General features: G+C 46.4%; 1 protein-coding gene across 2 annotated transcripts in view; it reads left to right on the top strand.

Moving 5' to 3' along the window:
* The window catches only part of NPHP4 (nephrocystin 4), a 284,183-nt gene that overhangs the window by 176,849 nt on the left and 92,862 nt on the right, over positions 1-14,472 (top strand). For both annotated transcript variants that reach the window (XM_078611468.1, XM_078611467.1), the window contains exons 12-14: positions 8,325-8,434; positions 9,004-9,198; positions 12,556-12,752. In XM_078611468.1, coding sequence (XP_078467594.1) covers positions 8,325-8,434; positions 9,004-9,198; positions 12,556-12,752 — 502 coding nt within the window. The remainder of the gene's footprint in view (positions 1-8,324; positions 8,435-9,003; positions 9,199-12,555; positions 12,753-14,472) is intronic.

The following is a 14,472-nucleotide window of genomic DNA, read 5'->3' as shown; positions in this document are numbered from 1 at the left end:
CCGCATAATTTATGCACTTTTTTTTAGTCTTTTTTGGGGTTTTTACGAGTGAAAAATACAGAGAGAGTGCAACAGCTGAGCCTCTGACGTTTGTAAAAGTGCAGAAAGTAGTTGTGTTTCCTGGAATTTGCTTATGCCTTTTAAATAAATATTTTTACGAACTTACTATTGCGATTGTGCTATTGCAAGCAAAGCAATGAAACAGGTGAAAACCTTTAGGCAAAGCCGCATGTCACCATGCAAGAGAACAGACTGGGAATTTGACTCCACAAACAATATAGTTACGACTCTTCTTTTGAAGTTGCCCATAACCTGGATTAAAAAATATACCAATCAATGGTCGTCCTTTCCTAAGCCACCCTTACCCCAGCTGAAATCGGCATAAGAATTCGTTGGACACGCGTCAATCATCTTACACGTGTTTTACAAATCACAGCCATGAGAGCTGAACCTCTTGAATCATGGACTATTTTTCTTGCAGCATTAGTTACCAGGCTGAGACTATCAAAACGCCGCATGCGTCAAAGGTGCTTTTGTCTTTGCTGTCTCGTCGAGATTTGACTCCTGACAATCTTGGCAAGCGATGGCCTCGTTTTTTTTTCCACGTGTGGACACTTGATAGCTTACAAGTCAACGATTTAATCAAAGGCACTACATAACCGGGTGAGAACCCGAACAAAGCCGCGCATTTCTTTTTTAAGCAACCCTTAGAAAGATGCAGGGAAAACACTTCAAACAACGTAATGAGCTGTAAAAATCTTTAACAGTAGGAACGGGGCCCTTGAGTTGTATTATCTGGCGAGCCACGTAATAAACTAGAGTGTGCTGGTGAACTTTGTGACATCGTAAGTCACGTCCGAACATTACGGCATCTCATGATGTCACGACGTCTGGACGTGTGACTGCTGCGCTCTCATCGCTAGTCGACAGGTCTCTCATCGTCCCACTTCATCATCACTCTTTCATTTCGGCAACGTGTTGCTCTTAACGTCTTGGTGGGCGTGGCTCGGCAGACCTTCGCCAGCCAGATGCGGCCCACAGGCTTGCCAGTTGAAAAACCCAGTTGAAAGACCCAATTGGTGCACGCAGATGTCCCATTTGAATCGTGGAAACACCGATAAAATTAATACAAAAATAGACGTGAAACTTTGTCACGCGGTCACCTCCCTCGCCAAGTCGCCTTCCCCCACGGCGGAGCGGACGCAAGGGGAAAGGTGACGCAGAGGGCACCAAACCGAAGCGCCCTTGGGGCCACGGGGGCTGACGTTGGCATCCAAATGAGGGCCTGTCGGCCGGCGGCAGCGCTCTCCCCCTGTGCGTCACTCCCCTGGCGGCGGATTAAAACGTCCAGGCTGTCGGCGAGCTCGTGCCGCGTCGACGCGTCTGATAATTGCGCCGTTACCTGCCCTCCACCGCTCGCGCTCAGGGCTGCCCGTGAGCGCCTGTAATTTCACGTTGATGAACGCTCGCGGTTGCGTTGCGGCACGGCGCGCCAATGAAGGAAAGGCAACTTGGGCTGGATGCACCGCGTGAAACAAGTTAAATAATGGTGCCCGAGCGTTGATTAGGCGTAGCGCTTGAAAGGAAAATCATGGGATACTTTTTGATCGATTGATTTGTGCATTGGTGACCTTTAGTCAACCGGATGAGAGTTTGTTGAGATTTGCCACCTTTTGGTTAATGTCCCTTATTTAACCACTCGGTGATGAGCTTCGTTATATGACCACATCGCCCAGAATATACCAAATGTAATCGAGTCCGGTTAGTACTTGGGACACCAGATTGATCCTATTTTGCATGCGAGACACGAATATTAGTAAGCTAGGTAACCACAATTACTCAGTCATACGTAAACAAATTCAATTGTGGGAAATATTACAATTTGGTATATGATGGCCTTTTATTCTTTGTTATGATCTATTTCATTGTTGATGCTCAGGTGGTGAGATTTCATTTATTTATCGCACGTTTATGCCAGCAGCTTGAGCCATGTACACAGGAAGGCTGCGGTACGCAGGGACTCATCCTGATGCTTCCACTTTTGGTTCTTGAGTTAAAAGTGGGATCATGGACAAACATTTTATTTCCAATACATCTCCAGTAGTAAATGTTATGAATCATCAACATTATAATATTGTAATTCAGCCATCCATTGATAGGTGTCACCAACAAGAAATTTATTTAAATGTTCGTGTCTCCTAGTCTGGTGAGGTCCTGCACTCTTCAAAAAAAAAAAATCTTGCATTTTTAAAAGCTGACCTACTTGCTGGACTGTCATATATTTTCCAGCTCATTGGCATGAAGCATAGGCATCTCATGCATGCGATGATGATCATATGATCTCCGATTAGCACACTCGGCTATGTACGGTGCGAAAGAACTTCAACGTACATACATAGACGAACCCAACCTCCGAGGCGCTGGACTACGACCGCTCACAACCACTGTTGAATCACACGGGTCACTGGCCCAGGTGAGAACTCGTTGTTTCTTTGTCAGCACCACCATCCAGCAATTCCCGACATGGGTCCGCGTTCCACCCTTACCGGCTCACTGCTGTCACGTGGAAACGATGAAGGCCCCCCCCCCCCACCTGAGCCAAGCACTCGCTCGCCTTCTCGACGTTTGTACGCAGTTCACTTCACTATGCCCCTCTTGACTGGAACTCCTCTTGCTCTCACCGTTCTCTCACTTCTAGCCGGCCAAGCGATACTCACTCAGCCCTCTCGATGCAGTTGCCCCTGGCAACCGCGGTCCTCTCTGACTCCCCCCCCTCCCCCCCTCCTCCACCGTGACATCAGTCCCTGAGCTCCCGTCAGCAGTGAATCCGTCTGCCGGGATTTCGTGCCCGGCCGCCACCGCTGCTGCTGCTACTTCTCTCTGGTCCCCTGCCCGTATTTTGCGCAGAGATCCCTCGTCTTCCAGATTCATTCACTCCTTTTATATAATGTAATTCCAGTAATAGATATAGCTAGTGTAATTATTCATTATCCCTCCCCTACATCCCATTAGGTTCATTAACTTAACTATAACACTCGCACACATTGTAATTATTGATTTTCCATCTCACGTAATTCAATGCACGTGTCATTAGCGCCAGATTTGCTTTTAATCGATGAATAGATGCATAATTACGTGCCTATTCACAGTGCTTCAATCTGCCCAAATATCTCCCCCCCCTATAATTAATTGAATTGTCTTGATTTAAGATTGCAATTTAAATTCAAGAATCAATTGATTCCAGAATTGTAATAATATGAGAAATATTTTTTTAAACAAGGGCTGGGGAATGGTAGAGAATTTATGTAGATACTCTCGGCATTATTGTGAAGAAGCAGCAGTAGCCTAGACACCGACGAAAGAGAGGCGTAGTGGTAAAATATGTAGAGGGAGGACATCAACGCAATCGGAAACCGTCATCAAATAAAATACGGAAGTTGGACGTGGTGGTAGCAGAAGGAAGAAAGCGCAACAGGCCGGAGCAAATTTAAGGTGTTTATCGCAGATGCCACGGAGTCTCACAGGGGATGATTAATGACAATGATGATGCACAGACGTGTTTTGTTCAATGGATGTATGTTGAACTTCTTTAGCGCACAGCCAACCGTGCCAATGGGAGGTGCGTGGGCAGGACGAAAAACTGAACACGAAAGGCAATGAGGGCATCTCATTCCTTTTTGTGGATGGGGGCCTCTTAACGCCACGCGGCTCGTGGCAATTATTTGACCGTATTTCACCCCGCCGAAGGTGGGCATCAGAGTAGTGGGAATCTCAAGATTCTATGCAAAGTGGTGGGACATGAGCATCATGGAGAAAAAGTGAGCGTGTAATATAAATGCACGGGGAAGAGATGGTCATTAGCAAATGAGAGTAGGAACTAGTACGGTTTGTCACGAACAAGACATGCCAATTCGTGGGCTTGCTCTCCGACACACCGGCGTGCTGAACTAGTAACGAATTTGGCATGTTTTGTTTACGTAAAAAAAAAACCTTACCAATTGGTTGTGTTAGGTGGTGGCGGGTTTAACGTCACATTTATATTTACGCGACCTAACCCAAAAACCTATATTGTGGGTAATATTGGTCAAAAAGGCCTCCTCCTACTGCTTGTTAAACTGAGAAGAGGAACGTTTGAGCAAGGACTGGAACATGGACAAAGGAGAGTATGTTCCACACAATGGGAGCAGCAGAGGAGAAGGAGCGACGTCACACTGAGCTGGGGTTGACTGAGCATTTGAACTGGAGAGCAAAATCAGAGGAATTAAAGAGCGATGAGATGGGAGAGGCAAGAGAGGGCAGAGTCCATGGAAGAACTTTAAAACGGTGAGGTCGGTCTTGAACTTGATCCAGGGCTAGACCCGGAGCCAGTGGAGGGCAGCAGTTTGGGATGCGGGGTATTTCTAGGTGCATGTTCTCTCTGTATGCATGCGTGTGTGAGAGTATGGGGAGAGGTAGTGTAGCAGTTAGCGCCCTGCGCTTTTAACCCGGCGACCGGGTTAACACCAGTGACGATTATCTGAACAGGTCCTGGGCTTCCTCTAAGTCGACTCAGCCTCAAATGAGTGCCTGGCGTGGTTTGTAATCATCGTCACTAGGGAGACAAAGGAGGCCTGGCGTGGTGCTGGTCACCCACCCCCTCGTTTGCCGTGTCGGCCTTCATAGGTGCTCACTCACAACACTTACCCCAACAGTCTGTTTCGGCTATATGGGGCATCTTTGTCTTTTTATTTAGCGGCCTATGCTTTTGACACGACGACCAGAGTTCAATGCCCGCTCATAGCCAACATCAGTGGCGAATACTTGAACTGGGCCTCCCCGAAATCGACTCACCTTAATTGAGTACTGTGCCTGGTGTGTTGTGTAAACAATAGCACTAGGGAGACAAAGGTGGTGGAGTGCGGCTCTGGCCACACCACTCACTCGTGTGCCGTGCCAGCCTTATTAGGCGCTTGCTCACCGCACTTGCCCCAACGGTCTGCCAAGGGCAGTACGGGAGTCTTTGTTTGTGGGTATGAACATTTGTTAGTGAGTGACCGAGATGAGGAATGGTGGCAGCAGCAGCAGCAGTCGCTATTCAGTGGTTTACACGGGGGGGATTAAACGAGCACAACATAGACACAACACCGTGTCAATTCCAATTGCGTTTACTTTACTCGTATGTAAAGAAGAATAAGCATGTGTACGCATTCGGGTTATTTTTATATATTTATATAACGGAGATTGGTTTTGTAAGCCCTGACTGGCATTAGTTTGTACTAGCAGAAAAACTGATTTAAAATGGTATTTTACATACATATGTATATACACACGGAGAATCGTGTAATTGTCCCCATCGCCATGTCAAGTGTCTCCTTTTATCAGTTGTGTGCTCACAGAACCCGCACACGTTATAACATGGCATATGAGCGCTTTCATAAAATGTTAATATTCAGCCGTGACTTCCAGCACAAAGCTGCCTTCCCTTGTGGATAATGTCAGAGACGTGTTCTTGTTATTTTCGCACGCATTTCATCGACGAAGTGTCGCATAGCGCACTGCCAGGGTTTCAGTGGAACAGTGATCATCTAGGGGGTTCAGCGGTAATGTTGTAGTTAGTTCACTGGACTATGAACCGGCTCGCCTGAGTTTGATTCTCGGCCATGGCTAATTATAATTGTTGGTGGCATTAGCCGTGGGTGTGAAACATTCCTGAACCAGTATAGGGTCGCTCCTTCACCGACCCGCACTTGGCAGTGCAGTGAAGTATGGTCAAACATCTCCCTCATGACTGATATGACTTGGGGAGGCCTTCATCCAGCAGTGGATTGACAAAGGACTTGATTTTTTATCGTTATAATAATGAAAATGAAGTGATTTAAAGTCTCATACTATGGAATGACTGGTGTACAACGCATACATGTGGGCTTGCTGGATTATTGAACAAAAATAAGCTGAATTTCGATTTGAAGCTTTCGTGACTGCAGGGATTCATCTTTTTGGTTCTTTTGGTAAAGTCACGTAGAAGGGAAATAATAAAATAATAAAAATAAACATAATAAAATAATTCTCACGACGTTTCGGCCACAACGCAAGCAGCCGTCCTCAGGTGAAGAACAAGTCTGTCGGGAAGACAGCGTCTGAATGAAATAACACCAGGCTTGGAGAGTATATTTAAATTATTTTGTCAAGGCGCTCTTCCCCCCTCCAACCCAGCTTAAATATACTCTCCAAGCCTGGTGTTGTTTCATTCAGACGCTGTCTTCCCGACAGACTAAAAATAAGCTAGTTAGTGTGGATTTTGGAAGGAAATAGGGAGTGGATGTTGTCCAAATTTCTGAGCTTAGTCTATTGGCTATTAACAATCTGATTGATTGATTGGTGGGTGTACATGCAGATTATTAATGCAGGTGACCCACTAACTATTGCATTGCTGGTTTTTAATTCACGTGTGCTGTTGGCAATTCGAAAATATTGAAATGGTTCATGTGATGTTGAATTCATGGGTCATGACTTTTAATGTGTTTTTGCTTGTGTTGTATCGTTCCAATTGTGCTATCGGCATGATATCATGAGACGGAGAAAAACGCCCATTCGGAACTTTCACAGAGAAGTACATCACCCCATGTTAGACCACAGCCTGTGGAAGGTGATTTCACAGAACTACTCCTGAGGAATCACTTCAGGTCACGTTTTGTCCATCTGCACTTTCTCATACAGCCTGCTGTAAAGATTAAAAACAAACTAAACTCAACATATTTGTCAATAAAACACCGTGGCCTTTAAAAGGAAAAATATATAATAGCCAACGTGCCAGGCAATGATCCTTCTTTGTTCATGTGCTATGAAGAAAGGCCGTTGCTCAAAACGTCACCTCTTCTGTATATTTTCCCTTCAGGGCCACAGTATTTATTGACCACTGGTTTGAGTTTGTATTATTTATGATTATGATTTTGCTTGTTGTATCAGTGCCAACGCAGCAGCAGCAGCGATGGCGGCCGGCATGACCACCAAATAATCTGGTGTAAAGATGTTCGTCGCTTGGCGGTCAAACCAATTTTTCAGATGTGGAATTTAGCCAAATTCATTGAAAATCCCGCTTTTAGTGCGATTGGGGCTCTTGTGTGGCCATTGGTTACTGGGCTTAGGCCTTCAAATCGGATTTGTAGTTAAGAACCGGGGTAAATCCACAGGTGGCTGTCCGAATTTGAACCCCAAGACATATCTGTGACCTCTCGGCTACCCAGGCACCACACGCTTTAATTCATTTTTAAATGCAATTTTAATTTGCCATCTTTTTTTCATGATATTTTCCCCCCTCGAATATAATTACCCTTTACACTTCATTTCGTTACAACCCTGTATTTTTATCCATTTGTCCCTATTAAAAATTCATGTCTGAGTGCACTCTTGACTTAAACGAGTAACGCCTATTAGAAATGGTTACAGCTCATTTGGTAGCCAGCAGTTCTAATTCAGGGCAGGGTCGGCTTTGGTATCATCAACGTTATCATCATCGGAATCATGAGCACTGGGTTTCTCAAACTAATACCAACTGGCGAGGCTACACTGTTCGGTTGGAGGTCAGAAATGGTCGCTGCGTTAATTGATTAAAGACTATGCTCCTGTTATAGGATGATAAATTACTACCACTGTCTGAGGTCTGTCAAGTCAAATCGTCGCACTGAGCAGTCACCGAAGCAGGGTCACCGAATTGACTCCTCTGCTCAACTGTTGCAGTCAATGCCACGACCTAAATCTCTTCCTTGCAGAAATGTCCCCATTCCTGCAGTGTCTGCCTTCCTGGTCCCCCACCTTTTTCTCCACTCATTCCTGTACTCGGCCTTCTCCACATTCACTCCATGGTCATCCGTACCCCGGTGGTTGACCACTTAGAACCACCTCCTTCCTGGCCTGTCTCTGTCTCCTCCCTGCAGCCGTGTACCATCGTGGGGGCACCAGCTGGGGGTTTCTAGAACTCCACCCCCTCCCCTACCCCCCACCCTCTCCTGTTTTAAACAATACCACGCTCCAGGATTGCCTCCATGACAGTGCTTCCTCTCTGCTTGCGACATTTATGTATGTACGTATTATATACGGTGGCGGTGACGCGGGCCAGCGGTAGCGCAGAGGTTCGCGGTTCGAGCCCCGAGGTCACCCTGGTTAATAATGCGGGAGTATTAACCGTTCGTACGCACCATCTGCTTCGCAGTAAACGCAGTCGACGTTGAAATGTGTGTCCGTATGTTGAACTTCTTTCGCACCGTACCCAGCCAACCGTGCTAACTGGAGGTGCGGGACGTGTCGTATCCTACAGCTAACTCCGGGTTCCTGTAAATCCTCTGCAGGGCAGCGTTGTGAGAAGGACCATCGTGGACGCGGACGAGCAGCTCCACGGCAGAACCGTGACTCCGGTGGACGCCCTCATCCTGGCGCCCGGCGGCGGACTCCCCACCAGGTGAGCCGCCCCCCCGCCACTCGGCGCGCCACCCCGGCCCCCCCTTCGCCCCCCCCCCCCCCCCCCCCACCACAGCGAAGGTGCGTGACGAAAGCTTGAGAGAGAAGAAACTCTCAACACGCTGTTCTAACCACGGAAGAGACCCGGCGCCCCGATTATGGGCACTGGAGCTGTGCTGACTGTCGTGACTGCAGGAATTCATATTCTTGGTTCTTTCCGTAAAGTCACGTATTTTCAATTAATTTTTAATTTTATTTCACTCTTTTAATTTTTATTGTGATGTTTTGCTTTTATAAAAAAATAAGTGTATGTTTTATTTATTTATATAGTAAAAAATCTATCTACGCCACTTTACCAAAAGAACCAAGAATATGGAGCTATGCTCTTTTAAATCTCGAAAAGCTCGTTTCTTTAGAACTGCTTTTTGTGTTTAGTTTGTTGTCCTTCCCCCCCTTCCCACACACACCTCCGATTAGCACGGTTGGCTACCTAAGGTGCAAAAGAAGCTCAACGTACATACATACACGCGTGCTAAATCGCTGTCCGCTCTGCTGCTGCCGCTGCTGTAGCTTCTCGTCGACACTGTCACGCGCGGCCTTCGCACGCCTCCACACTGCTGCCAGCCTCCTGGAAATCCGCGACATCCACGGCCGCCTCGCTGACATGGTGGACCCCGATGACCCCGTCGCCTTTGACCTCATGCGGGAGGAGGCCGACCCTCTGAAGGGCAACGAGATCGTGCTGCAGTTCGTGGCCTTCAGCAGGTGCTGGCGCTCCGCCCGTCTGTGTCTGTCTCTCCGCCTGACCATAACGTGGGGTCACATTAACTCAAGTAATAAGGATCCAGTTCAGGTGGTCAAGCCAGATAACCGTGGGAGGAGTAGCAGAGTGTATCGCTTTTATGTTTAGTTACGTTCGCGAGATACTCGCACTTTGCATTGAGTTTATCCCCTCAATGTTCAGTTGAAGGATCCTTGTCCCAGGGGCAATCTGGCCCATTGTTTAGCCCTGAAGAGGACCATTGGCATGGCTTGTGTTGTTGCTCTGAAGACCGGGAGATCGATGATTGATGTTCGGTCGCCGTGTTGAAAGCATTTGTCGTGATTTCTAACTTACGAGTGTGGACTGCGTGAAGTCTTGCTATATTCCTCTCCAAATTTCAGTACTAAGTTTGCGATGCTATTCACAACTCATTAAATTGAAACCCAGCGAAATTGAACAAAGGGTTGCCCAGAACTTGAAAAGGTAAACCAGAGCAAAATATGGAAGCTTGTTTGCCCAGCTACCCGTCAGAAACAAACGCATGTTGGAAAGCGTTATATTGCAAGCCAATCTCCACTGTTTCTTCAATAGAGAAATCGTAAAACTACATGAACTCTCTCCTGAAGCAATGTAGTAGCTAGCAGACCTCGACATTGGCATTTAGCTCCGGAACATAGTACCGTACTTTAAAATAAAATTAATGCGTATTTTAGGATGTCCCCAATGTTGTCTTAATTGTCGTGAAAGTTCTGGCCTGCTGGGCTACTAGGTAGCCAAGAGATGGCAGTAGAGAAAGTCGGTTTGCAAGTGGTAACGCTTGTGCCTTGCAGCAAGTAGGACTTGGGTCTGATTGCCGACACAGGAACCTTCCTCCGTGGAGTTATAATCCTATCCTTAGGTTTTTTCGGTAAAGTCACGTAGGTAAAAAAATTTAAATTAATAAAAAGTTAAAGAAAAATAAAATAAAAAATCACGACGTTTCGGAGGCAACACAAGCTTCCGTCTTCAAGTGGAACCGTCACAGCACGATTGCTGTATCAAGTAAGAGCTTACTTTACCGAAAAAAACCTAAGAATATGAATCCTTGCAGTCACGAAAGCTATAATCCTGTTCCTGCGGGTTCTCAGTTTTTTTCTTTTTCCCAGAGCAAAAAAAATACAACGTAACTGGCAGTGGCCAAACGTCACAATGCTGAAAATTGACCAAATCACTCAATTGGGGTGACACATAACAGCAACATTGCGCCCTGTATTGCAAAAAATTGTCAGGACCGTCCTGAAAAAAGATTCTTGAAACCTCAGTAAGGCTTTCATGGGTAAATAAGCGTAGTCGTAGGGGCAGTAATAATAATGATATTACTATACACACGAATATGATCGTATGTATGCATGCCATGCCACAGCCTGTGCGTTCAGTGAAGCAAAAAGTAGGCTGAAATGTCCCTGCAGCTGGGGCATCTGGCAGTCATCACGCAACCCATTTTGAACACAGAAACTCAGCGGCCCAGTGTATCCACTCTTGATGTAACAATTCACCCTTTCTCCCCTGCCTGTGCTGCCCTCCGAAGGCGATTTCATGAATTGGGTCACACAATTTAATCCAAGCATTAAGAACAAATCTTAACGTTCAGTGAAGGTATGTGACAACTATTTCAATACAGCGTCACACGTCGAACCCATTGCATTTACCAAATATTCTTACCACGTGTAATTCGATGGCGATTACCGTGATTGTTAATAAGTGATATTCATTTATTCATCCTTGAACCTGCAATTACCCTGCTGTTGGGGGCACCTGGCAGTTGGGACACTCACCACTGGGCCAGTTTGAAAAGAACCTTTGCTCAACTTCTCACTTTATATGTCATGGGGGTTTGTTGAGCCATACTTCACCACGCTGGTCAGTGTGGTAGGGGTTGGTGAAAAATCACATGCAATTTACATGTATTCCTTCCATCTCTCACTGGGCTCACATGCGTGCGCTTAGAAAATTCATTCCGATTTTTACGAATGTTTTATCAGTGCATGAACCACTGTCCCCTCTTTTATTTATTTACCATTTGTGCCACGAGATGAAGCAACACCCAACTGGTCAAGAAGATAATCATCAAGTCCTTTCAAGGAAATTGACATCACAATACTCTCTGTGATGGTGATGCCGGTGTTGACGCCTCCAGAACATTTCAAATACCCCTTTGCTATTCAATATTGTACGTAGCCGGGAATCGTAATGCAGGTCACCGGGTTTGTAGCGCATTGTTCTAACCACTGTGCGATCGCCCCCCCCCACCCCAACCCACTCCATTCTCACGATACTTACCCAGTTATTTCCTAGAAAATTACCAGAGTGCACCGTGTCTGGTTAAGTGGACATTGAAGGCCAGGCGGCATTGTTTGCAAGCGTGCTGGAATTACAACCAAAAGTCCTATTTTTGTAAACGTTGGTCCGCATGATTTGTGTGACGTTAACCACTGTCCCTACATAACCCCGGGTCACCCAAGTCATCTTTGTTAAGGGAGATATTGAATCTCATCGGTCTCTCACCGTGTTTAATAAAGGACATCTGTCAATCCAATCAATTGGGTGAGATCATATTGTCTTTTAACCTTAGTGCTGAATTTGGTTTCCCAAATGACTCACACTTTAGCATATGTCACTGGCATTATGACAATTACAGTTCGCGATGGAAATTATTGTATGTGATTCATGATTTTGATTATGCTGATGACCACGGTGAATCTGTTGGCAATAATGCATATGGTGTTATTTTTTATCTAAAGATAAGGATGGTGCTGATAATTATATTGATTATTACGATGACAATGCTGATGATTAAGACTGCAAATGATGATGATGATGATGATTATTGTGACGCTAATTAAAACCATGACGATGCTGGTCATTATCATGATAACTGTGAACGTGATAACAGATACAGACACAGACACAGAAAATAAAAGTGATAAAGCTGATGGTCAGGAACGCATCAATAGCACACTCAACTTTCACCGTGCCGTGATAACGATCGCTAACAACCACCGATCGTGTGACTGACTCAATTATAAATTGCATCATTACATCCGGGAGGTCTATAATAAGGGACCTATACATATCCTCCTTATCTCATCAGAGAGCAAGCTCACAGTGATGTATTGATGACTAGTGTTAAAAAAAAACTTCAATGTGTGATCGATACAGCTTCCTTGCACCGAGTTTGATGTACGTAGGTGGCTGTTTTTAACCGAGAACATAAATAATTAAAATGAACGTGTTAACAAAAAAAAACGCAACCCCGTGCCATATTTCCTAACCATCTGGTGCTTTCATTTTCGGTGTCCCGCTGACTCGACTCCCAACAGAGCGTCAGGAGGCGGTGGTGGGAGACGGGACGGCAGTGTCACCCGTGCGCTCACGTCCGTCTACTTCACGCTGCGCTTCTACCGCTTCGCGCCGGCCGCCACGCGAGCTCTGGCCCTCTCGGAGGTGCCTGCTCACGCCCGATCGGACGAGCCCACCCTCCTGCTGCCTCTGGGCCCCGACGGGGTTCCGCTGAAAGGTAAACAGCAGCAGGCGGCAGTGGCTTATTGCACCCCAGCAGATCGCTGGCTGCCCCCTGTGACCGTGCGATTGTATTACTGGCCCTGTGGGCTCACCACTGCCTCGCTTAGCACATGCGGCGCAAATAATACCTCCTGACCTCCTGGCTATTACTGTGGCTCGCACAACGGCCACCTCTTTCACGCAATTGCCACTCCCTAAGCCCTCGCTACCAACTAAATGGCTCAACTACTGCCATGGAGGGCCAAATACTCCCCCGTGGCACAATTTACGTCCATTTGGTTCAACTACCGCCCCTGTCTGTGGTCCAGCTACGACACTTGTTATCCGTCCATCATCACGGTGACACGACTCCACTCCGTGGCCCATTTACCACCCTTGTGGTCCATTTACCACCTACATGGCCCAATACCACTCCTGTGGCTCAAGCTTTGCCCATGTGTCCGAATGAATGTACTTGCGACCCAGAAACCTTCGCAAAGAAAGACCAACTCTTCCCGTTGCCTCCCGACCCTCTTGTGCCCTACATCCCCACCCCCATTGGACCAAATATTGCCGAGATGACCAACTTGACCTCCCCATATCCTACCACTTTTCTTTGCGGTCTAAGTATCCCTTTGACCGAAACGGCCAATTCAGTAGCCCTCCTACGCTTCCTCGTTGTGCGAGAGGTCGACTTTACAAAAAATTACATTAAATAGCGTGATTTCTTTCGAGAGCCCATCTCTTGTTTGAAAAGGCCTTTGAAGGTCACAGTGGCAGATTAAAAGATCCGTGGAAAGGTCGGAGTAGAAAATTAAAAGACCCTTGTAAGGTGACGGCTGGGAAAAAAAAGTTGCAGTGTCTCAAAACGTGCCTATCACAATTACCATTTAACGTCTGTTCGACGCGCGGCGATGATGCGTGCGTTCGTTCACCGTTCTCCATTCATTAAGCGTGTTGCACAGACAGCAGTACCGAAAAATCACGTGGCAAACGTTTGAAGGCACGCGTAATTGGGTGGGATTTTTTTTTGCCTTTGCCTCTGGGAGTCTTTTCAGATCCAAAGTCACACTTTCAAAAACGTGATGCTCAACCAATGACTCATTGTTGATCCCCCCACCGCCCTTGACCTAATTGCCTGCCCCAATATTACGTGCAATCGGGGCGAGATGCCTCTGCTTTGTACGGAATGACATTGCGTCCGCACCTCATTTAACAACCCCTACCCCGGGTTTTAATTTCTCAAATTGAATCACCGAGTGTGAAACGTGGAATTTTTCATGTCGGTTCTGTCTTTGCACCTCCCCCTACCCCCTGCTTCTCAGGATCATCACAAATATGAAGTGCACGTAACAGTTTTTTAGCAAGTTAAATTATTTTTGTAAGCTATTGTTGTGTAAGTTAATATCTACACCGAAGTTTTCCACGAAAGTCGCATTGTTGCGCTATTGAGTTGAACTATGTTTGCACCTCAGTTGCTTTCTTTCTGCCGAACTCTCAACTGTCTCTCCTGCGCCTGTGTTCGTCTCTCCCCTTTGTTTTCCACCTAAATATCCATCCCCTCCCTCATATCCGTAAATAACGGATATCCGTGAATAACGGATATGAGGGAGGGGGATCGGGTAAAGCACTGGGCAATGAACATGGTGACCTGAGTTCGATTCCCAGCCGTGGCTAAAGTAAATGGCAAGTGATAGCGGATTCAGAATATATATATTTTTTTTGCTGGAAGAGTC

The sequence above is a fragment of the Lampetra planeri genome, chromosome 36, assembly GCF_965212315.1.
Source record: "Lampetra planeri chromosome 36, kcLamPlan1.2.h2, whole genome shotgun sequence".
NCBI classification, from domain to species: Eukaryota; Metazoa; Chordata; class Hyperoartia; order Petromyzontiformes; family Petromyzontidae; genus Lampetra; species Lampetra planeri.
The sequence above is the reverse complement of the archived record's forward strand: the minus strand, read 5'-3'. Positions and strand labels throughout refer to the sequence as shown.